We start from the raw sequence: 24,681 nt of genomic DNA on the forward strand, positions 1-24,681 counted from the left end.
GTCTAACGGTCCTTTTCTTTCTCTCATCCCGTCCAATATCTCAATCAAATAAACCGTCTGCTAACCTATTTTCACATGCAACGCGTTATTTGTTTTCAACAAACCCAGTTCTTCATAAAAAAAAAGTATATTTTTAAATTATTGATATTCCAATGAAACTCAATTTTTTTCGGTCCGGTTCGACCCATTCGATGTATTCCATTGAAAAATTAATAATCTAAAACGTTTGATTCAATAAACCATAAAAATTTTATACCAAATTTTTTTTTTACATTTTTTCCCGGCGAAATATAATTACAATTTCTCAATAAAACTAGGATAGGAAATAAAATACTCGCGTAGAAAGTTGGAGGAATTTAATTTTTAAGAAACGAAAAGCAATTTGAGTCAATAGCGAATCAATAAAGTTGGGGAAATGAAACGAACTGTAGGACGATGAAAATCGCAGAAACACCTTGAAGAGAATTTGGAGTTTTGCAAAATAGCAAATTGCACGCTATCAAATTTAATCTCCGAACACACAGTTTATCCCAGGCTTAGAAAACGGTTCTACCGTAACTTAATAGGTGCAATCTTAGTCCGGTGATTTGGAAATCGTCGTTAACGACGGCGATGATTGTGCGAAACGGTAAAATTAATTATCGCTCTTCCCGTTGGAACGTATTCGCGTAATCAGCTCGCTCCTAACGAATCCCAGCACCAAGTGCACGACCCGCACTACAGCAGACAATGGAAATTGCAGGCTATGTGCAAAGTGCAACGGCGGCTGATAGCCTGCAGGACAATAAAATGCGACGATCGAGCTTCCCAATTTGCGAAATTAAAACTAGGAAAAACAAGGTACAAAAATAAAAGATTCAGACCAGCGGTAATCATTTCGCGGATATAAGCCTGCGCTCACAAAATACAGTGGGATGTATAAAACGCGACAAAAACCTCGTCGAAACGCATCCCGCAATTTTGCTACAGTTTTCGCGAATTCGTTTCAACCCCCCCCCCCCCCCCCCCACATGCACAAATTTTTTTACAAATCCCACGAGCTGCGCCCTCTAATCTATCGGCTTTATGTCGTTGCAAAAATCACACAATTCTATAAAATTTTCATTAAATATTGGAGTTTTGGGATCATATACATATATTATTGAGAGAAATTTAGCCTCAGAAATAACCAGATTTTTCTATAGAAATCTGCGTATCATTACCTAATCAAACCCGCAATTGATTTCTTTTATTATTATTATTATAAGTTGTACAAAAAAATTTGACTTCATTTCTTTTCCAATATTTACTCTGGGTTTTATTTTTCTATCACTCCGTGTATAAATTTCAGAAATATTTTTCTTTCTTTTACTTCCCGAGGACGGCATTTTTTTTTAAGTTTTACTTCTGTGCTTCTAATATGGAAAGTTAGATGTATAATTTGTTGAAGATAGATAGTTGTCATCGACTTTACCAACGGAAGAGCTAGGGACTTTTGTTCGGCAATAGTTAGACGGGACATGTGCTAGTAACCTTTTATTTTTTACAATTGGATACACTGGTTTAATTCAACTAGTCACGACCACTCTCGAACGCGTTGCGATTTACGTTTCTTTCAATTCTGCTACCAGTAATATAAATACTTCTGCATCCTGGTTACTAAAATAAATACAATTTAATGTAGTGTAATGTTTATTCCAGTAGTTACATCCGTGGTGTGAGTATACATGGTGTGGCTAGAACTTTTACGACACGCCCCTTTCTTCGAGGTTAAGGCCTTTCAGTGAGATGTGTACCAACCGTCTAAAAAAATCCCTATATTCTTAGGGAATTATTTTTCTCGCGAACGCTACCCTGCTCGGTAATGCCATCGTGTATAGTTGTGATGCGAGTTATTTAAAGTCCCGCTCATTTTTTCCCGCACGCAGATTCAACGTCACAGCAATTAATTACCACCGATCTAGGGGATTTTGGCTCCGTTGCTAGGCATCTTACTTAAGTCCAGTCTAGAGCAAGAGAGAAACTTTTTTGGAGAAAAAAGCTTCACTCCTAGACATACCATGTATACTCACACCACGGTTATACCCTGTATAATATCTGCAGGTTTTTCCCAACTAGCTAAATCCTAAATCAGGAGGATAGGATTTCCACCATTTTGCATAGTTTCCTTTACGTCACGCAAACCTAATCATTATATCTTACGTGAATTGTCAGTACAATTATTTATTCCTTAATACGATTATACAATTAAACCTGTATCTGTAATTAATTTATTATTGTATCAGGCCAAATTTAAGACATATGGAATGATGCGTAATTAATTATCTATTAAATTCGTACCATACCAACAGTTTTTCTTGGCAAAACTGCCGACGTGAATTTGGCTAATTCGTTTGAACCTTGTGGAAATGCGTTGGTTGTTACACACCGGCTTATATCATGCCCGCCTAATTCTATTTGCCTTCTGAAAATTTAAGCCACGCACGTTTCAACCGTGACGCACGTTGCGCGAGCTTTCGGCACTAATTAGAGACGCCTGTCGAGTCAGATGCTTTATAAGCAAGCAGACGAAGGCAAGAAAGTGACCCTAAAAACATACGAGCAGTCCATTAGATCTTGAAACGCTACGTGGCGCCCTGATATCGATAAACAATCAACTGCGTACAAAATTATTCACCTTATAAGGCATGTCAAGGGACGATTTAGCAGTTTCACACAGAAGAAAAAAAATGTTTTTTTTTTTAACCAATTCAACTGGAAAAGTTTTCTCATACCAAGAAAAGAAAAATGTAATTTTCTCAATTACAAAAAAAAAATACTGCTAAATCGTCCCTTGACACGCCTTACTTCGGAAGGGTGGTTTCACCCTCTTAAAGTGTTTAATGGCAGATGAAAAAAAATATGTGTCGTTTAGTTTTTAGTCTACTATAACATATTACAAAAGAAATAAAATCGGAGCGATCGACCTGGAGTACCTTCCTTGTAAGTGATCTTCAGCCTCATCTCAAGGGATTTTAATCCCCCATCAAACGACGATGATCGCTCACCTTATTAATTATCAAGTTCCGAAGCTGATCTCCGTACATGATCGCTCACCTTGTAAATTATCGAGTTCCTAGTGTGAAACGTAAATCCAGGATGTTTCAGGTATGCAGAAGACGAGCTGTTGGAAGTCTAGATAAGTGACTTTGAAGTTGCGTTTCTGTAGTCCGTTTGCGCATCGAAATAATTTGATTATACAAGGAGAGTTCTAACTGACTGAGAGACTGTCCAAAAACAAAGGCGGACCCGAGGCTAATCGGACGACACGCTCCTCTGACCCCAAAAGGCGAGAAGATCCTTGTCTCGACTTCCGGATTTTCGGCGAATGACTTTAATGGATTAGAGAGTTAGACGATGTGCGGAAAACCTTTCCTGTAACTTTTCGAAACCACGTTTCAAGGCTGCGTTTCAAATCTTATTAAAACATTTCTACGAATTCTGTTCTGTTGGAAACTTCGGATAAATCACGCGAAATTTTTTCAGGCTTGTAAATATTTTTAATCCGTTATTTTGAGTCCCAAGAAATCATCGATGTCAATCCAAATCATGATCCGAATTATTCGAGGTCTCTTAAAAATTATCTCAAATTTGTGAAATGTTCAGAATTTCAGTAGATGCCAATTATGGAGTTTTTGAAAATATTTTGAAATATCTTCAAAAGCTTTGAATTCGTATAAAATATTTCGAATTTTCGTACAATTCGTCAAAAATTACATCGAATGTATTAAAATCCTCTGCAAGTATTCGAAATCCTAAAAGCAGGATACAAAATTCTGTGGATCCCTGAAATTATATGAAATCTTTCGAAATCATATGAAACCTCTGATAAATTTTTATATTCTTATTTATATATTTTTATATATTAATGTTTGGAGCATCTAAAATGTAGAATAAAAATTAAAGAGTATAAAAAAAAAATTATGCTACGCTTTTTCATATATTATAAGAGTAAGTAAAAACTGGTAGACGAAGCTAGTCTAATTCTAATCAAACGAATTAAGGTGACTAGATAGTTTTTATTTAGGAATTAAAAAAATGTCCTTTTGCATAACGTTTTAGTAAAAAATGTCTTGGAGGTAAAAAAAATTGAAAAATGTCAAATTTTTCATACACCTGATATTAAAAATGTTTAAAAATAGACGAATAAATCACTGAAGTTAGATCGCTATTTCATCTATTACAAATTTCCAGTAGAGACCAAGAACGGGCATCCTAATTCAATTACTTTCTCAATAAGTCCTGAGTCTCTCTGACATCACAGGGTAGCTGCAGCGGCATCTGGCATTGCAGATAATGCAATCGAAGTAGAAAAGGAGCCGGAGGATTATCAATTGCCTAGAAGTCGAGGGATGAATGCTGGATGTTTCAAAGTTGGACGATGGATGATGAGTTACAGAACGCCGGCCGTAGCCAATACCGGAAGCGCAAGTGAGACGGTATATCGGCGCGCTGAAAAGTGGCGGAAGATATAAAACGAACAAAGCAAGGAACAAAGGAGGTGCAGCGAGTAGTTTGGACGTAATTAAACCGGAGTTTTCCAATTTCCAGCCCCCTCGCGCATCACTTCGAACGAACAAGAGCCGTCCCTCATTTTGCTTCTTCCGATTTCATTGCCTCGGATTCCTGCAGGCTTTGTGTACCTACTAATCCTTGCGGTTCGATCCTGCCTCCCACGCCCTCCTGCGGACACTTTAAAAATGAATCCAGGGTGGCCACACACTTTGGAAAATCTGGAATTGTCAGGGGATTTTTTATACGGTTATGGAAGAAACTGTAAATATCAGTTTTCTATCCTGGGAATCAGAAATCATTTTTCAAAGTAACAAGTTTACTTTTTTTTGTCGAGAAAATAGTTCATTATATTTTTCTTCAGTTTGAATTGAATGTTAACCGAATATAGAGTTGATAAGCTGAACGATTTAGATTTTCGTGACTTCATAGAAGTAGGAAAATGTCAGGAAAAATTAGGTTTAAGGTCCTGCAAAACCTGGAAATGTCGGGGATTTTTCATTTGGTTATAGAAAAAACTGGAAATATCAATTTTCTGTCATGGGAATTGGAAATTATTTTTTGAGGTAACAAGTTTACTTTTTTTTTGTCGAGAAAATTGAATTTGATTCAATTTCAACCGAATATTGTAGAATTAATAAGCTGAATGATTTAGGTTTTGGCGACTTCCTAGAAGTGGAAAAATGTAGAGGAAAAGACAATGTCTTAGATCCTGAAAAACCTGGAAATGTCATATCATTTTTTTCCAAAAAATTTTTGGCCACCCTGTGAATCGGCCGAAGCGTTTAGATCAAAAGTTTGGAAAATATAAAAACATTGTTTCAAGATTACGACTGTACGACACAAGAAATTTTCCGTGAATGCAAAAATGACGAAAAAATCTTGTTATTAAGGATTCAATTAATTTCTTTAACCCAAAATCCGGATTTTCAGAAGCCTGAAGTAAAATCATGTGTTGAAAAAAAAATTTTCATACACTTTCGGACTTGAGGAATTTAAGAATATCAAATATACAAACGATTTCTCTCGAATATCAAAAAGTTTTCTCTTTCTATCCTGTTTTATATCGCACATTCTGAAACAGTTTAATAAATATTCATACAAAAAATTAGTTCCGTGCAAAGTGAAGGTATTTCAGCCTGCAGTCCGATTCGTCATCGATTTTCTACCAATTTTCAATGTTTTCTCATTCTTTTTGTTGTATTTTTATTTTTTCCTCATTGTCAGTTTTTCCATCCACTATATTCAGATTCGTATATATGGGGCGTTGCTCACCAAACCGACGGTTTGAAAAATTGAGATTTTCAAATTCCTTAATTTTTTGATATTTTTCAGTACTACTCAATAGAGCCTCCCTGATACTTGTTAAAAAATGTGAAATCGTATTTTTCTTGTTCATAACTTTCTTAATAATGCTCGAAATGTAAGTTTTTTTTTTAAATCCTTGTTTTTAGATGGCCTTTATAGAAAAAAATACAAACAAAATATTCAGAGTGTTTTTGATTGGGACTTTTGAGTTTGAAGTTTTAAATCGTATTTTTGAAAGTGAGTGTATCTTTCCATTTTTTTGAAATCTTTTTATTTTCAAAAATATAAAAAAAATTGACGAAATTAAAAAACCAAATTATTCCCCACATATATATATATATATATATATATATATATATATATATATTTGTTTTTTTAATTGCGTAAATTTGTTAATATTTTTTATAATTATTTAGATGTATATAAAAAATATATTCTATGTCAATTCTAATCTTTTCCTCCAATTATATTTTGTACGTACGTGTATATAGAAATAGCTTTGCGTGACGGCCGAATCAAATCGAATCGTTGAAATTATTTGTCGCAAGTAAACGCGACGATTGATTGTGTACACATACAAACCGGGGTTTGTTTGTATAGGAGATTCGACGGGCGCGAGAATTCAACAGCGTGCAGACGTATGGCGTTATAATTGAATCGGTTGTTTTCAGAGCAAAAATCGGAGAGACTATCTAGGCTGGTAAAATCTCCACGGTGATAGATCATCGACGAAAGATCATCATTTTCGCTTACATTATTTACACTAAAACCCGAATACTGGCCTATAAATTGTTATTTACAAAGCGTCTATCATTTTTTCCGTTAATATTTGAACACTACGTGGCTAAAAATTGAAATAACAAAACTTTTATTCTGATTTTGAAAAAATTTTCCGTTATTATTTAGACGATGATCGTCATTCATTTCCGATTTTTCAACTCCTTTCTTTTCATTCTTTTTATCCTTATATCTTATCATCTGCTACTTCAAACCTCAAATATAAATAACACTTTCAGGATTTCGGTATTGAGAATTACTGAATCGAGAACTGATTGATTTTTTCATTGAAATTTTCAATTTTTATTATTGAAATTGTCTTATATACAGTACAGTTTTTTATTTTGCGTTTCTTTTTTCAATTTGAAGCTTATTCACGATCAATTTGTAAATATTTTTAATCACGGCGGTGGTAAATTTTTATACAATACATCTTTCGAATAAATTTTCCAAAAAAATTACAAATTTTTATGGAAAAAAAAAAATTAAGAAAAAATATCTGCCCACAGAAATTACGATAGAAAATGAATTTATGAATGATAAAACAAGTTTTCCAGTTTCCAAGACTTTGGCAGACTTTTTCCTCATTGCTCAAAGTTTTTTTTTTCCCCGATATCATTAAAACTGATATTCTCCGCTCCTTCGGGACAAAGGTCATAATTCGCATATTCAAACGAGCGCCGAAGCTGCGTTTCATAATCCATAACGCAAAGTTTGAACTCCGAAGCCTCCTAATTCCACACGGCAAGTTACAGGCGGTCGGCTTAAGCTTGGTTATAGGCTGATTAAAAATCGTACCTTTTAATATTATGTATATAAAAATTTTTGTAACAAAATTTCTTCTAGAACAACTTAGAATTGAACAGTTACAGAAGAAACTGTATGAAATTTAAATCTCAATTTAACTTCACTCTGTTTTGCAGAAAATATAAAAAAAAAACGTGATTTTTACGTGATTCTCAAGGCTTTAGCGTGAGTCAGTAGAAATCGAAACTCTGAAAACTTCAACAATTATTCTCAAACGAGGTCAATAAATTTTATCAAAATTTTGATATTCGAATTCCTTAAATATTTCAGAAAATCTCACCCACGTTTTTATTTTGGTTTTTCATTAAAAAAAATCATTGGTTGAGCTTACCTTGCACGTCCCTGAAATTTCGATCCATCAAGCTTGAACGAAAATTCTTACCGAGGTCTTGAACAGTAGATGAAATTTATCCAAAAGCAAGAAAGTGTGAACTTGAGGCTAATAATAAGTATTGCAAAGATTCACGTTCGTTTACTGTATTAGATCTAACAGAGTAAAGTAAAACGTAAGTTTTCGATCAAGCTTGATCGATACAAATTTTAGACACGTTTTCCTTTCTCTTTTATTATTTTATTCCAGGATTTCAGCGATTCTCTTAAGATTTTCGGGTGACTTTACATAAATTTGGAAAAGAAATTACTAAAAGGAATTCACGGTTATTCTAAAAGGTTAAAAAAATTCGTATAATTTCGAAAGGTTACCGAAGATGAATAAAACTTTCTGAAAAATGTCAACGCGTTATTGAAAAGCTGATTTTAAAATATTGCCACGGAATTTCTTGATTTATTTTTCTTTAAACTTTCTGATAATTCAATATTTAATAACGATTTATCATTTTTCCCCACAACTACGACGTCGGTTTAAGGTCGTGTTTTATCACCCGGAAAAAATAGAAGCGTTACATTTTATCGCGGGTTTACTCTGGGCGGAAATTTTGTGGCATTTCAAAGTATAATAAAAGTTAAAAAGTGTAGCTTGATAAACAAGGTGACAGCGTTGTCTAATCAACATTTTGCGTTGGGCAGTCGTCAATGTTGGTCAAGCTTCGGATACGTTTGGAGACTTCGTTCAGGAGTTTCGTTCTTCTAATTAATTTCTCTTAGTTTCTTGTACCGTAAACTTCGATCCTTATAATTATACTGTAACTGATTTCTTTTGGGCACAATAAATATAATACCATAAAGTCTGCAGAACTTACGCTAGTCGACAGTTTTCTTCTTTATTTACTCGGTTCATTTTTGTATAAAGAAGAACTGACGATGAATATACCGAAAGTGACTGAGTTCGCGTTCTTCTTGTGTCTTTTCTCATCTTCAACTTATGGTGTAATAAGTTTGGATCACATGACAACACCAGTGACGACATCAGTCGCCACGACAACACCAGTGACGACATCAGACGCCACAACAACATCAGTGACGACATCGAACGCCACGACAACACCAGTGACGACATCGAAAGCTACGACAACACCAGTGACGACATCGAAGGCCACGACGACACCAGTGACGACATCAGACGCCACAACAACATCAGTGACGACATCGAACGCCACGACAACACCAGTGACGACATCGAAGGCCACGACGACACCAGTGACGACACCAGTGACGACATCAGATGCCATGACAACACCAGTGACGACATCGAAGGCCACGACGACACCAGTGACGACATCGAAGGCTACGACGACACCAGTGACGACATCAGATGCCATGACAACACCAGTGACGACATCGAAGGCCACGACGACACCAGTGACGACATCGAAGGCTACGACGACACCAGTGACGACATCAGATGCCATGACAACACCAGTGACGACATCGAAGGCTACGACAACACCAGTGACGACAGAATCAGTGCGGGAATCGTGCAGCACGACAACAACTGGTACGATACCTGATTTAACCCGTTGAGGGGAAGTTGTACGTATGCGTCCCACCTCTTTCGTCTCAATTTTTATTTGATATTTTTAATGTATTTTTGCACTTCTTGTATGAACATCTTTCAGACTCTTGAGTGCCTAGGTTATTAAATTTTCATGCAAAACTGCTATAATCTTTTTTTATACGTGTTTTTTTTTTTTATAAGCAATAAACGTGATAAATCTCGTTTTTTTTATCGGTTTACTTCTAACATAGAGAGCTGAGGCTCTGAAATTTTTTTACGTATTCTCCGTACACAGTTTTATAATATATATTTTTTTTTCAAAATTTTCGGTAGTCCAGCTTTTTAAAAAAAAAATTCAGAAATTTCGGAAAATACTTTTTTCTAAATCACGCAAAAAACCGCAAAATTAGCCCAGCACAGTCGCTATATTGGATCTGCCATTTTTAATTTTCTAATTTTAACTTCAAAATCGTAATCAGCGACCCCGTAAACCTATAGATCACCTATGATTTTCTAAATTTGTTCAATAGAAAAATGTACCCTCAAATAGTTAAGGATGTACAGGCGTGTAGGTAGAAATCGTGCTAGATCAATGAAAATTACTGTTGAAGATGAACAATCGATCGAGAATTTCCGTTTGATCGGTGGTCCAATCCTCAGAGACAAAAAAAGTCCTTAAATTATTCATCCCTTTTTTTCATTATTTTTAAAGACAAAATCGCGAGTAATTTTCTACCTCACTCGGTTTGGCTGAAAATCTTATATTTAAAAAAAAAAAGAAAATGTGCAAAAGAATGTTTTTTCTGATACGTCTCGTTCATAGTTGGAAACGTTGGACAAAATACTTTCAATTAATCAGAAAGAAAACAAAATTCTCTGTAATTTGCAATTTTTGTAACCTTCTAGCAATGTAACAAGTATAATTTATTCAAGTTCTCATCTTTTCTTCGTTATCTCGTCGAGCTACGATAAGTATAAATTGAATTACACGTGACTCCAAAAAATTTTCAGATCGCAACGTGATCCAATTTATCAGTGATCCACAACCGCTGGAGAAATCGTCATATGGGATCACCTATCTCTACGCAATGTTAGCCGTAACGTTAGCATTCGCATTTGTTTGGTTTGCTATGAATGGCCGTAGAATATGGTCAAAGGTATGAGATCCATGACAATACGACTTCTGAATGATCAGTATATAATAACACAGGTCAACAAAAAATAATCATTCATTAAGATAAACAAACTTCGATTCTATATATCGAATAATAACCAGAACCTTCAATTATTAATTAAATGCAAAACTGAAGTTTATTTAATTATTGTTCACAATAAATGTTTTAAAAAAATAGGTAATTTTTCTTAGCATCTGAAATATCGTTCTGGGTATTCTAAAAAAATAAACTTTACCTAATAAAACTATTTTTCAATTTATTACTTTAATCCACAATTCTATTTTCTTTTCTTTACAGATCTCGCAATTTCTGTGTCACCGTTGTCAATCACGAAGAAATTACGAAAGCATCCGGTACAATGAAATTTTAATGTCAGAAGGATTGCAAAATCATGAATAACTTGCTTCATAATAAGCAAATAAAAAAAAAATAAAAAAATACATTCAAGGATATTAATTTTACCGAACGGAACGTTATTCCTCGCTTCAGAAAGACTTCTTATATTTCTCTATCGTCACTGTGAGACCGAAAAAATTTTGAATCTTATCGATATTGCGGTTGATAATTTAAACCGGGTGAACATTTACGTCTCGTTTCTCGTTCAGGTAATAAAATTGTTTGATAGTTATTATATTTAATATACCAAAATATGTGACAATTTATTCTCTATTAAAGAAGAAAAAAAAAAAAAAAACCCTGTTTCAATAAATGTGAAATGAAGAACAGTTTTTCAACTTTTTGATTGTCATTTTTGTGAATACCTAAGAATATTTTTAACTCCTGATTATTGTACCTCGAATTCCGTATCTACGTATTATACCGTGTGTCCATCTGGAAAATTCGCACCTTATACGCGTGCGTCAAGTCGTTCGAATTTTATTGGGCAACAGTAACCGCCTGATTGAGCAACTGACGCAAGACCAATCGCAACTGTCATCAAATGTCCCTAGGAGCCCACAGCTAACGGTGGTCTCCTAGGGACATTTTCAAAATTCGAACGACTTGACGCACGCGCTTAAGAAGCACACTTTCCTCATGGACACACGGTATAACAATAATCAGCTATTAAAATGAAATCCTATTACTTATACCTACCTCGGTCTCATAAATCTAAATGCGTTGATTAAATATTAATGAAATTATTTGAATGCAAATTGCGTATATATATATATATGGATTACAGGTATATACTCGTGTAAATATTCAAATGATATTATAGTATAATCTTTTACATATTTTTACCGCCCAGTGAATCCTGCCGAAGAGAAAATTCCACAAATCGCACGCCAGCGATTGCCGTGGGAAATTTAACAGATTTCACTATTATTTCAGAGGGGAATAAATAATGTTTCTTTTTTTATTTCATTACTTTTTGTCACAGCCCAGCGCAACAATAAAACGCATATAGAATGCCAACAATGAGCGGGAAAAACAAAACAATGTCAAATATCGATACGAAACTGATTGCATTTTTTTAAATCACTTTCGTTCTTCAGACATCTTTTTAAAGTTGATTGAATAAATAGGAAAAGTATCAACAGCAAAAAAGAAATTATCATAATAAAACGAGCATACTAGCTACGACTGAAGTCAATAATTTCGAATTCAATGCCAGCGATTATAAATAATTTTAGGCCGATAACGTAGCTTTGAATTCTAATCCTCATTTAGCTCGTTCAAGAGTATGAAAATAAAAATTGATCTAAATAAGGATCAGATTCGTCAGCTGCAAATCAATACTTTTTTGCTAATTTTGTTACGAGATGGTCACACGCTAAAATTTTGTCACATTAATCATTAATATATTTGTAAGCTACGGCAATCCTTCTAAAAATGCACAAGAAAAATCAAATTTATAAACAACAGCTTATAGATAACGATTTTTCGTCTTAAATTAATTTGAAACGGTGAAAATCTGATGTTTAAAATTTTTATGAGTAACTCCTATGAAAAATTGTCAGAATTTCGGAAATACTTATCAAGTTTTCATGAGTTTAATGAGGAACTCATATCCGAACTCTCTGGGATTTTGGAAATTCTTATGGGAACTTTATGGGGTTTGAGAAATTCTTATGGTATTTTCATAATTTGAATGAAGGGCTCATATATACAATAGCTACAGGATTTCGGAGATTATTATGAAGTCCCATGAGCGAACATGTATGAATATAAAAAAAAAAAAAAACTCGTATTCAATTCCTATGTGATAATTCAATGTTTTTAAACTCAAGAAACTTTGGATAAAAGTATATAAAATGGTCGGTAATCTGGTCTGAAACGAAAAAAGCTGGTAAAGAAATTAAAAAAAAAAAAGAAAATTGATGTAAATTCAATTTTCATCCGAGAAAAGGTGACGCAAAAATTACACGCGAGATGCAGAGTGTAGCTTGCACGAACCGAAACCGCGGAAATAAAAGAGGGATGCGGAAGAGCGTATGGGAGGGCCGATATACCTACCTGAGGTATCAAAATCAAATCAGGAACGAGTATAGACGCTGAAGTACTCAGCTCACGTAACATCCTTGCGGTGCCGTTAGAGCGTAGCAAGTTGCGGGTCGGTAGGCGGATAGACACGAACCGGCGCTGCAGGGAAATCGGGGAAATTGAGGAAATCGAGGAGAAAAAAGACGAGGAAATCTAAGAAATCTGATAGTTCTTCTCCATCGCCATCTGCACAACGCCACCGTGGATCGTGCAGAAACGTGTACCTCACATATTTCGTTCCTTCCACTTTTATAAGTGTACACGCAACGTTTTCCAACCAACGTTTACAAACTTTGAAACTGTTTGATGAAACGGAAAAGATGTAAAAAGAACCTAATCGATCGGAGCTGACGCGGCTCTGTAAAATGTTTTTTACTTCTTACCGTTTGTGAATATGTTAGTCTTTTTCTTTGATCGAAATTTCGCTTTTCCGTTTATTTATTAGATTTGTTGTTTTTTTTTTTTATTTTTTTAGTTTAACGTGAATTAACGTGGTTTTAAAACTTTAAGGGCTTCACATTCGATCAAACGAATCCGACGATTTTTTCTTTTTACTTTGTCTTTGAAAATCCTCGTAATAGAACACGAGACAAAAATTTCTTGAGCGTTATTTACAGCTGTGCGAAAATTTGGTCAATCTTAATTTTTGATTCGTTTCCAATTTTTGTGTGAAATTCATATTCAATCAAAACTTATTCCTATTGTAAATGTCTTTTTATTACACATAGATACATCGTTTTGGTCATCGGATCAATTAATTCTATTTTTTTTTGTTTTCTTGTATTTTTTTTTTTGATTCTTGTCTTTTTCCTTTCGTTCCTTAGAAAATTGCTATAATTTGTAAATAACAGCGATTCGAATTAACTGCGGTATAAATTAATATTTCATCCATTTTCACAACGAACTACGAAATTGAAAGAAATTTTTCGTACTTCTCGGTAAATTTGTACCCTTTGTTTGTTTACCCAGAATATATATTTTTTTTCTTTTCGGTTCAATTATTTCTGTATCACGTGTTTTGTTTCGGGTTATATTCGTACATACAATGGTACGCCTAATAGCTGCGGCGCGGAGTTGTTTCTAATGAAAAACAGTGCGAATATTAAGTACCCAAAACTGTGATCCTTTGTTCGAATTGAGACCGATGAATTGGTGCCACGTGGAGCTCCTAACCCTGCGAAATGTTGTGACTAATCTTCCACAGTGCTGAATTTTTTTTAAATTTGTATTAAATTTAGGGCCTTCCACATCAAATCAACGAATCTTGAAATTTTATTAAAACTTCTAATTTATTTTTTTAAGAAATATTCAAATGTTCTCAAAACAAGAAAAAAAATCTTGTATTATTTTTCTGAGAATTAAAAAAAAAGTTTCCACGCGATTACGAAACGATGCAATGGTACCTAAGGTTTTGTTTGTAATTCTAATATTCTCTATTTTCGTACTTTCAAATGGATCCTCATAGCTTAGGCACATAATAGTTTGATCTTCTTTAGTCCCGTCAAAATAAGTCGGAATTCAAAGTATTCGGGAAAAGGTGAATTTTTGTGTATGGTGCTGTTCAACTCTCAAAGACTCAAATATGAAGTAATTTTTGAGCTGCATAGCGGGCGTTTCGAGACAACAGCAAAATTTGACGTTTTTTGCGTTTTCTTTAAAAACTGCTATCGGTAGAGGAAAAATGGCCTAATCAGTGTCTAGAGCGGAAAATTCTATATGGAAATATGTCGTCGTATGTCGAAAATGGAATCGGATTCACAAACTAAGAAAAGAGAAATTATTTCACCAAAATTCCCCAGACGCCGTCGATAAGTAGAATTCCTTTTTTTTTAATTTGTTAATTCGACTCCGTTTGCGACACATGAGGACATAATTCGACGTAGATTTTTCCGCTCTATATGATGGTCAAGTCATTTTTCATTTATCGTAATAGTTTCTTAGGAAAACGCTGAAAAACGTCAAATTTTGCTGTTTTGCAATGCAACTCAAAAATGACTTCAGATTTGAGTTCCTGAGGGTCGAAAATTTCCATACACAAAAATTTAGCTATATTCCGAACTTTTTTTAATTCAGACCAATTTTGACTAGACTATGTTATAAATTTGATAAGATTATCGATTCTCGGCCAGCCAACCTGCTCAAGTCGAGATGGGTTGGAAGCGTCATGAGACGTTGGTCAAAGGTCGCTGAGGATCAAGGCGAAGCTGGATGGACCGGGTGTCGGGAATTAGGGTCTTTTGATTAATTCCAGAATTTCCTGTATTCGAGAGAATTCCACGGACCCATACGCGTTTGACAATATCCCTTAACCGTCAATCCCAAACCCCATAATTTCCTCCATTCCGCAAGTTCGTCCAACTCCGATTCATCTAACCCTACGAAATTTCACCCTAAGGACTTCATTTTCCGAAAATTGACGTTCTCGAAAGATTCTTTTATTCATTTTTTCTAGAAAAACGTTAACTCAAATCGTCGTTGATCCAAATTTTCTCTTTTCCACATAAAGTTTATGGTGTACATTAACATAATATGTGAAAATCTTAAAATTTCACGGTTCTTAAACGTTTCTATAAACCAGAAACACTTGATGTCAATGCGATATTATCACATTTTTTAATCACGCCTTTGAATTTTCAAAAAATACGACCTCATATGTTTTTGGCGTAAGACAAAGTTTGATCTTTCCGAATATGAAATGTATTGTAAGATGGATCCTCAGAATCTGCTTAAAGATTCCTGGAATATTGATATCGACTTAATTATGGTCGCAGTTTCATCCTACTGTAGTAAAAACTTAAATACATTCTCGAAAATATCTAGCTTCTCACAGTTAATGAAAAATAATTGTAACCCCTTGCAGAAGACGGGAAATGTCAGTGAAAAACATTTTTGAAACTTCGTGAGGATCTGCTTAAAAACAGATTTCCACTTTTCCGCCAAAAAAAAAAAAAAAAAAAAAAAATCGAGCAATATTTTTTTTTCGACGACAGGAAGTGAAAGACAAAGATTTAATTCGAGAACGTAATAAATTTGATCAACGTATTCATCGTAAACGTGGGGACATGTAAAAACTAGTGAAGTGTGATGGATTATTAGTGCACACTATAAAATATCCAAATCACAACTAGACCCAAATTTTTACCCTAAAAAGCTTTCCCGCAAATTGTTTGATCGGTCAGAGCTCCCTTTGTCTCTGCATGTATATGTATTTGTATTATGTATGGTAGCTTATATATACGATCACTTACAACGTGCAATTTATCTACTTGGTATATATACAGTGTCTTTTTTTTGAACAAACTGCCAACTCATAGGATTTTAATAACTGTGTATAAAAGAATTTCATAAAGAAAAGGAAAAAATACTTGTATGAAAGATGAATTTTATTTTAGACTAGATATTTGTTAATTCGTGTAAAGCAAAATTCTGTTAGAAATGAGAACTTGGCTTAACAATAAATCCAATATCGTAAATTCCAGATACAAGTTCTTGCAGCTATTTTTTCTCACACGGTGAGAAGTTAGACATTTCAACGGAAGTTGTTCTAATCATTTTTTACTTCTGCAAATTAATTTGTGTCCTTTTTTTTGCACAGTGTCGTGATATGAATAGATATTTTAAGAAAAACTATCGAATTTCAAAGAAATTCATTTATTGAATAATGTTTTGTACAGGAAATCAACAAGAGAATTAACAAGAATCGCCAAGATTCGATTTACGAATGAAATGCATTATATTTATTTCTAATTCTGTTTCTTCAATAACTAGTTTTAGAAGTTTCATATCATTACTCAGTAGATTCAGAAATTTTTGGTGATGTACGAAACTACTAAAGAAACTTGTTTTTTTTTTTTAATTAAACTACTTCTTCCAAAGGAGTCCAAAATTTTTCTCACGTACAAACTTTATCGTTAAAAAAGGATTACAGTTTAAATTGAGCGTTTGAAAATACCTTTCCAGATCACAGTAACTTTGTTCTGTCATTTTGAATTTCGATGCACGGTTAAAAAATGAATCACCCTGTGTGTAACACTGCAGCATAGTGAAGTATACAAGTAGGAAGAGGAAATACTAACGGAGATGAGAAATTTATTCCATCGATTTATTTTTATTGTCTCGACCGGATATACCGAGTGTTTACAAGTAAACGCCAGAGCGTGTTTGGTTGCCTATCACTACGGCGAACAAATATCGGTAATACCGACTTACAGAGTTATCGGCAAGTATCCTGTTCAAAAGTCCTCATGAGTAAGTTGGAACTGCCCGTGTTGCCAGGTTGTACGTTGTATTTAGTCAAACAGTTATTTCGTTGTTTATAATCTATGCTGAAGCGTTCAATGATCGCGTTCCGAAGTCACGCTGAGGTGATTACGATTCGGTGGGTCTGTTTTATCGATATTTGTTCCCCTCGGGGGTAGGCAACCTAATATACTTCGATGTTTAATTGGAGACACCCGGTACAGGCGGCATCGATGATTCCTCCTTTCTTTTGCTTTCCTCTCTTTTATTCGATCCCCTTCTTCCGAAGACTGGATATATTTTCCGCAAGCTCGGTATACCGAAGTTGAAAATTCGGCAAAGCATCCCGAGTGCTGCAGGATGTAGAGCCGGATCTCTCCAGAAACAAGCGAGCCATTTCCGGTCGCAGAGTCGGTTATATTCGAAGGAGATCCTGGAGAGTTTCCACGGAGTTTCTCCTCCCTGTAGATAGTTCGTTCCCTGTTTGCGCCTGATTACGGGTCACGGATGGAATCCCGAATAGTTGTTATACCTACGACTCCCCCAAATTGATACTCACCGTCTGGATTCGTGTACACACGTGCCTCTATGCTGTCCAACAAACAGAAGTTATTGGTTTGCCAAATATGGATATTCGTAGGTTTTTCGAGTCTTTGAATTTGACTATCAAATTTCAAATCACTTATATAATTGGTTTAAAATTTCTTAGACCCTTTCGATTTTACTCTTGGATGACTGTAACTTTTATTCGAAAGAATTTTTTCTACTGTATAACCCTTTTTCTATCAGGTTGGCATAGTCGATAATAATTACTGTTGTGTAATTTCAGAGTATTACGCTGTTCTTGTTGAGATCTCTATATTTTTCAGCATCGTTTAATTGCTCGCTGCTTGAAATTTGTTTTTGATTGTTATTTTTATTTCGGTTTTTTTCCTGATTTATTTCTCATGAAAATCACGAATATCATTTCGTGGATTTTATGTCAGGTAACGATAAATATCATATTATAGAATCTCTTGAAAAAATTACTGAAATTTTGTGTCAGACTACAATATATTTGAAGAATTGTTAGTGTTTTGGAAAAGAAGTCGATAATTTTGTTTTGCGTAACGATAATCTTTAAAATTCAAGGAAGTCTTTTAAAAGGAACCCCCAAAATTCTATATCAAATAACAGATGTAATTTCAAAATCTTTACGCCTCGTTGAAACAATCTCGAAAGTTTGGTGTTGATTGACAATACTTGTTTAGACTATGAAAATTGTCTCAAGTGCTCTAAGGAATTCTGCGTTTCATAACCATTTAAAAAAAATCAATATCTTCAAATACTCAAAAAATACATTAATCATGATAATTTCAAACGATCAAGAAATACTTTCAATGATTGTTGAACATTCTGTATCATACTAATTTTTATTCGTTTATAAAAGTAATATAATTGCGTAAAATAAATTCTTTTTCACATCAGGTAAATCAAAATTCAAGCTTCTACCATCATCTCCTTTAATTTGGTTCAACATAACGATCGTTTTTTTAATTTTAGCCTTTCAAATAATTCACGTGTGTAAATAATTGAATTACGCACGACGTTAACATGTTAGATAAAAAAAAATAAGGCAGAAACTTTTTTAACGATCAAAATCGAGACGGATATAAATTTTTCAAGCTCAAAAAATTATCTGCACTTACTACGAAAAAAAGTAACAAGCTTGTGGAGAGAAAAAGAAAATAATACTCTGCGTGAATAAATTGCTAAAAAAATGCGTTTCACACCAGAATTCAAAATAAATTAATCAAAACTTAATATTTAGTAACAATTCACAGTTTTCGCATCTTTTTAAAGTTGAAGAATATAAAAATAATAATCGCTTGTGCCTTTTATTTTCCAGCCTGTCGTGTCCAAAATTTTTGTCCTAACTAGAAAATCGTATTTTTTGTTTCAGGGGAACATCCGGCCGCTATGCAGCACGGAAATACAGCCGCAGGATCGCCGACATCAAGGATCATCCTAGTTGCCGTAGTTTTCCTTCTTGGTCAGCTTAGATAATGTGGATGAGAAGTTGACACCTGATACCGGAAAAAACGCTGTAGATTTGAAATAGCCGAGGAGAAACAGCGGTGGAAAAAAATTTTATTGCAAATATTCACGTTGAGAAGAAACCAGACAGAAAGATACACGTACACACATATATATACATATTGACCCATTTGAAATGCATAATCGATTCAAGATTCGTTGAAATTGAAATTGCAATAAAAGGGAATTTTATCGTTCAACACATTTTATTTTAATTTATTTTTTTTTTTTAAACTATTTTCTGTACATCAAATTTTTCGTTCTTCTTAACTGAAACGATTTGACTTTAAAAGTCGCCTTCACAAATATCTCGATATCAGGTGAAATTTTAACATTTTATTTCTCTTTGAGAAAAATAAACATTAGAATGTTTATTCTTGAAAGATTTTTCTTGAAATATCGATCAAACAACGAACTGTTCCCCACCGTTTGATCGAAATTTGTAAATTGAAAAGAGAAGCGAATTTAAAGCATCATAAGTGGAGTAAAAGCTTGTAAATTATACGAAAAATGAAAACCGTGTAAGACGTTTTACTTACAAAGTATAAGTTTAAATCGTGGTAAGGATTTTCAACTTTGAAAAGGTAATCGAATAAACGAACTTTGACTAAAAATAATGAACTATCGTTGAATGTAATAACGGGAGAAATAATAGTCAAGATAATAGAAACTGTGAGATGAAAAAAAAGACCGGCTTAAATGAAAGAAACTCCGAGAAGTGAGAAATTGATGAAATAGTAAGAGAATTGAGAAAAAAAAAAGAAGAAAATAGGTAATTTTTACCGCACATGTAACGTGTAGAAGAATTAAGTAAACAAATTAGGTATAAATATAGGCGTATTAGGAATCATAAATGTATAATTATACGTTCATTTAACGTACGATTACTATTATATCATTGTATTATTTCAACGATGTGACCATGGTGCAGAGTTTAATTGAAAGGATTAGATCGTGAATATCTTTATTTCGAATATCCTGAAACGAAATTCCAATTTCCAACTTCCTTCGGTGTATTTTAAGTTAGAGTTAATATATTCTTTGATTGTAAGATCTTGTATTCTTGACACGTTACTGTATACCAGCTATTATATCATTATACATGTAAATAGTATTTTACTCTTGTAAATAAATCATTCATGCAACATTATAATCTGCAAGTATGCAAATTTCCTAACCTCAATTCATAAAATGGAAAACTCTCGAATCGCTTGCTTCTGTTGTATTGAATCAAGACGAATTCGATTCAAACAGATTTAGTTATTTAAGGAAATGTCGCAAACAGTTCATAGTTGCTATGGGATAAAAAATGGAAACAAAATTTTAATTTTAAAATTTTAGTTTAAAAATTAAACATAATTTTACAACTATTGTCAAAATCATGTTGATGACTTGTGTTCCTTCATTATTTAAAGTATTCTGCTTGATTTGATTGGACAATCCAGTAAATTTCGAATTTTTTCATCGAACCGTTTTCGAGATTGTCCCGGAAGTTTTTCGGACAGACCGAAAGTTTTCTAAAAACCTGTTTATCGAATTCCAGAGGTTCGAAAACGTAAGGATTGGGTGAAATTGAAAAAAGCGATTCTCGACCGAAACCAATATAAAAAATATGCATCAAAGTCATGAAAAATATAATTAAAGTGCTTCAGTTTCTGTTTTTTTCTTTCATGCAGAATTTTTTTTTACAAACCCTACAATTCTCGCGAGTAATTTTTATAATCAATTAGCACTTGAACCGCTGTTCACATACTCGTGAAAGTTTTCGAAAATTCTCAACGAGATGTCACAATTTTTCGAATGAAGCGGAGTGCCATCGATGAGACAAAGTGGTATTTTTTAAACTGTCGAGCGGATGAAGAGACTCGCGAGTTGAGATTTTACGGTTTTTCTCTGCACGTATCACGCTTGCAGCATTGAGTAGAATAATTGAAAAAATGAGAAACATAATTAGCCGGCAGTGTGTCGAGCGTTTCAATTATACCTTCCTTTTCAAAAAAATCTCGCGAGCTCTCGTCGAGCGGTTGGTACGAAATTTTAACAAACGCGGTACGCCGTTGCAGTGGAGATTCTCTTCCACTGCCCGAAAACAAAGGTTATTTGAAAAAAGCCCGGGAAATTCCGTTAGAACGCGTCGGCTGAAATAGAGGAAAATGAAAGGAAAACGGACAAACGAACGACGGAAACTGCAGCACGACGATACTGTTGCTGCTGATGCTTCATGCCAGCCTTTTCAATTCCTTTCACTGAAATCACCGCCTCTCATACGGCGCCATTTTCTATACCCACATTAGATGCACGCTGCACACCTGCTCAAAGGAAGATTTAATATTTCACTCTAGTATACCGTGTGTCCATGAAAAAAATCCGCACCTTATGCGCGTGCTTCAAGTCGTTTGAATTTTATTGGCTGACAGTTACCATCTGTTTGAACAGCCGATGCGATACCAGTTGTGACTGTCAGAAAAGTTCCCTAGAAGCCCACCGTTAACTGTGGGCTCCTAGGGACATTTTCCGACAGTCATGCACGATTGGTATTGCGTCAGCTGCTCGATCAGGTGGTAACTATCAGCCAATGAAATTCAAAGCTTCGAGAAAATGTCCCTAGGAGTCCACAGCTAACGGTGGGCTCCTAGAGACATTTTCTTACAGTCGCGATTGGTATTCCGTTGACTGCTCAGTCAGGCGGTAACTGTCAGCCAATAAAGTTCGATGAATTGACAGGCGCGTATAGTAAGTGCGCTCTTTTCTCGTGGACACACAGTGTGAAAGAAGTCCGGTGATATATATGACTTGATATAAATGATACAAAATGGAAATAATTTCGATTGATGTAGTTTATAGTAAATTTTAGTAAAATTGGAATCGTTATAACGACGGTTTATAAATTGGAATAAAAAAACACGACGACTTCGGAAAGTGCGGCAATTAATTCTTTGGGGCACTATTCTGACGTTTGGCAAAAGGAACCATAATCAAAAATAATTGTGAAACTTGTGGAATTTTATGAGTACTATACAGTTATCAAACTCATTCTCGTTTTGGAATCAGAACCGTATTTACCCGTTTAATCGTAAATGCTAAAAATCCTTCGGCTCGATATCAATAACTTTTGCCCCAAAGAGAAAAAAATTTAGCAAATAAGTCAGAATACTATTGCAAAATGCGAAAAACAAGAACATCATAATATTGTTTGTCTATTTTTTAGAAAAATTTCTTAGCATTTTTTTTTTTTTTTTTTTGTCTCTTCAAATTTTGTCTTATTGGTCTGTTCAAAGTCTGGCAAATAGCAATACGAATCACTTTCAGCTACGTGAATCGAGAAAATATCCGTAATATAAAACAAACAAATAACCAGAAAGTCGTGAGTCAAATTTACACATTTTGAATAAATGTAAAATGCGGTGTCGATGCCGGTCGAGTGGTATAAAAATATATTTAAAATATAAGGAAAGAACGATGATAAATTCAATGTTTCCTCAGCTCGGAGCCGGATAAATATCGGTTTTCTATAAACGCAGAAGGGTATGAAACGCCATGGCCGCTATTACCATATCAGTTTTTATAACTCCTGCACCTTGTACGTTGTAAATATGTACATATTTCAAAACGCGGATGTAATATTACAGTCGGCTCGTGGTTTATATGCTGCACCTTCGTGAATCTTGAAACTCTTGTGTCTGCGTGCTCAGTTTATTGGCCACAAGGTGCAGTCGCTGCACGCTGAGGGAAATTTTTATTTGTGGTTTTTACTATATATATTAGGGTGGCGCAAAAAAACCGACTATTTTTTTTTTTTTTTTTTTTTTTTTTTGAGTCTCGTGTGACAAAATGTTAGTTTTTTGATGTTTTAAGAGCTCACTCCAAAGGACAGCTCAAAAAAAAATTTTAAGAGATCGCTTCAAATTTTTTAAAATGTCAAAAATCGTCAAAAAATTAAATTACAAAAATTATATTTTCAGTATTTTGTTTGATTTTTAATTCATGTCGTAGTGTATTGGTATCGATTCTTTCTTACTAAATTGAAGAAAAAAAATTTATGAAATTTTAATATTAATATTTAAAGGTCGTTCGAAAAAATCTGAAGAAATGAACCAAAAAATTGAAAAAAAATTATGAGCGACCTTTCAAAATTCAAATTTTGAACTGAAACTTTCGGAAATTTTTTTTTTTTTTAGTCTATAAAATTATACCGTAACGAGAAAAAAAATCGATTTTTGACAATTTCTGACGTTTTAAAAAATGTGGAGCGACCTCTTCAAAATTTTTTTTTTAACTGTTCTTTGGAGTGGGCTCTTAAAACATCAAAAACTAACATTTAGTCACACGAGACTCAAAAAAAAAAAACAGTCTGTTTTTTTGCGCCACCCTAATATATATATATATATACAATTTTCATTTCTCACCTGAATGACTTAGAAATATACGATTCTGGGTATGAAAATATGAAATTATTACAATGTTTTCTTTTTTAACTATTGCGGTAGTTTTATGCTGGTGTAACAATAAATTGAAAGAAATTTAGTTAACCGAATGAACAGATTTGATTATTGCAATAATCAAAAATTTTAGTATTGAGAGTTATAATTACACCGAATGGTTGTAGTAATTGCATCATATTTTCTTGTGTTCGAAAAATATTTAAACCGTTTTTTTTGTAATGATACCTATTTCACTAGAATTTTCTAGTCACTATAAAAAAATTAAATTATTCCCGGTGTCGTGATGAAAACTTCGTTATTAACTTATTATACTTGTTACTCAAGAATAATGAGGCCAATTCATTTTCAACGGGACCTTAAACTTTAAACAGGTTATAAAAAACTGTCAACGTCGACAAAAAGAAATTTTATTCACTTACTGTTTCATTTATTGAATTATTTTTTTTACCGAAGTATTATTCTTAAAACGTTATTTTTGGAATATTCATGTAAAATCGAGTCCTGTTTTAGGGGAAATTCAGTGTAAAAAAAAAAGACAAATAGAAAATAGTGGAATTATAAACGAAAGAAAACATGTCAAAAACTCATTTCAAATCGTCTTAAAACGGTGAAAAATCTAACAGATTCTTTCGATTTTACTCTAGATGAATAATCGAAAGATCATTGTTTATAAAAAAAAATTGAAATATTGAATCGACTTTTTCAAAAAAGTAAATCAGTTGCATTGACTTTACAGAGAATAGTCTTTTAAAAGAAATCAGTCATCGTAGATAAAACAAAATTTGTTGAAAGATTATTAACCATGTTCGTTTGTTTTTTATCAAAATTGACAAAATGGTGGTGGTTTGAAAAAAGTATTAAATTTAGACTATTTTCTCGACAGTTCATCGTTAAAAAAAATATTAAAATTTCAAAAACAAAGAACCTTCCATAGCAAGATAAAGAATGG

At 33.8% G+C, this 24,681-nt stretch overlaps 1 protein-coding gene across 2 annotated transcripts in view; it reads left to right on the forward strand.

The window, feature by feature from the left end:
- The window catches only part of LOC124414808 (zwei Ig domain protein zig-8), a 378,841-nt gene extending 359,463 nt beyond the window's left edge, over window positions 1-19,378 (forward strand). For both annotated transcript variants that reach the window (XM_046895889.1, XM_046895890.1), the window contains exon 6: window positions 19,157-19,378. In XM_046895889.1, coding sequence (XP_046751845.1) covers window positions 19,157-19,260 — 104 coding nt within the window. In that variant the 3' untranslated portion in view covers window positions 19,261-19,378. The remainder of the gene's footprint in view (window positions 1-19,156) is intronic.
- Window positions 19,379-24,681: the final 5,303 nt, after the last annotated feature.

The sequence above is a fragment of the Diprion similis genome, chromosome 14 (genome assembly GCF_021155765.1).
Source record: "Diprion similis isolate iyDipSimi1 chromosome 14, iyDipSimi1.1, whole genome shotgun sequence".
NCBI lineage: Eukaryota > Metazoa > Arthropoda > Insecta > Hymenoptera > Diprionidae > Diprion > Diprion similis.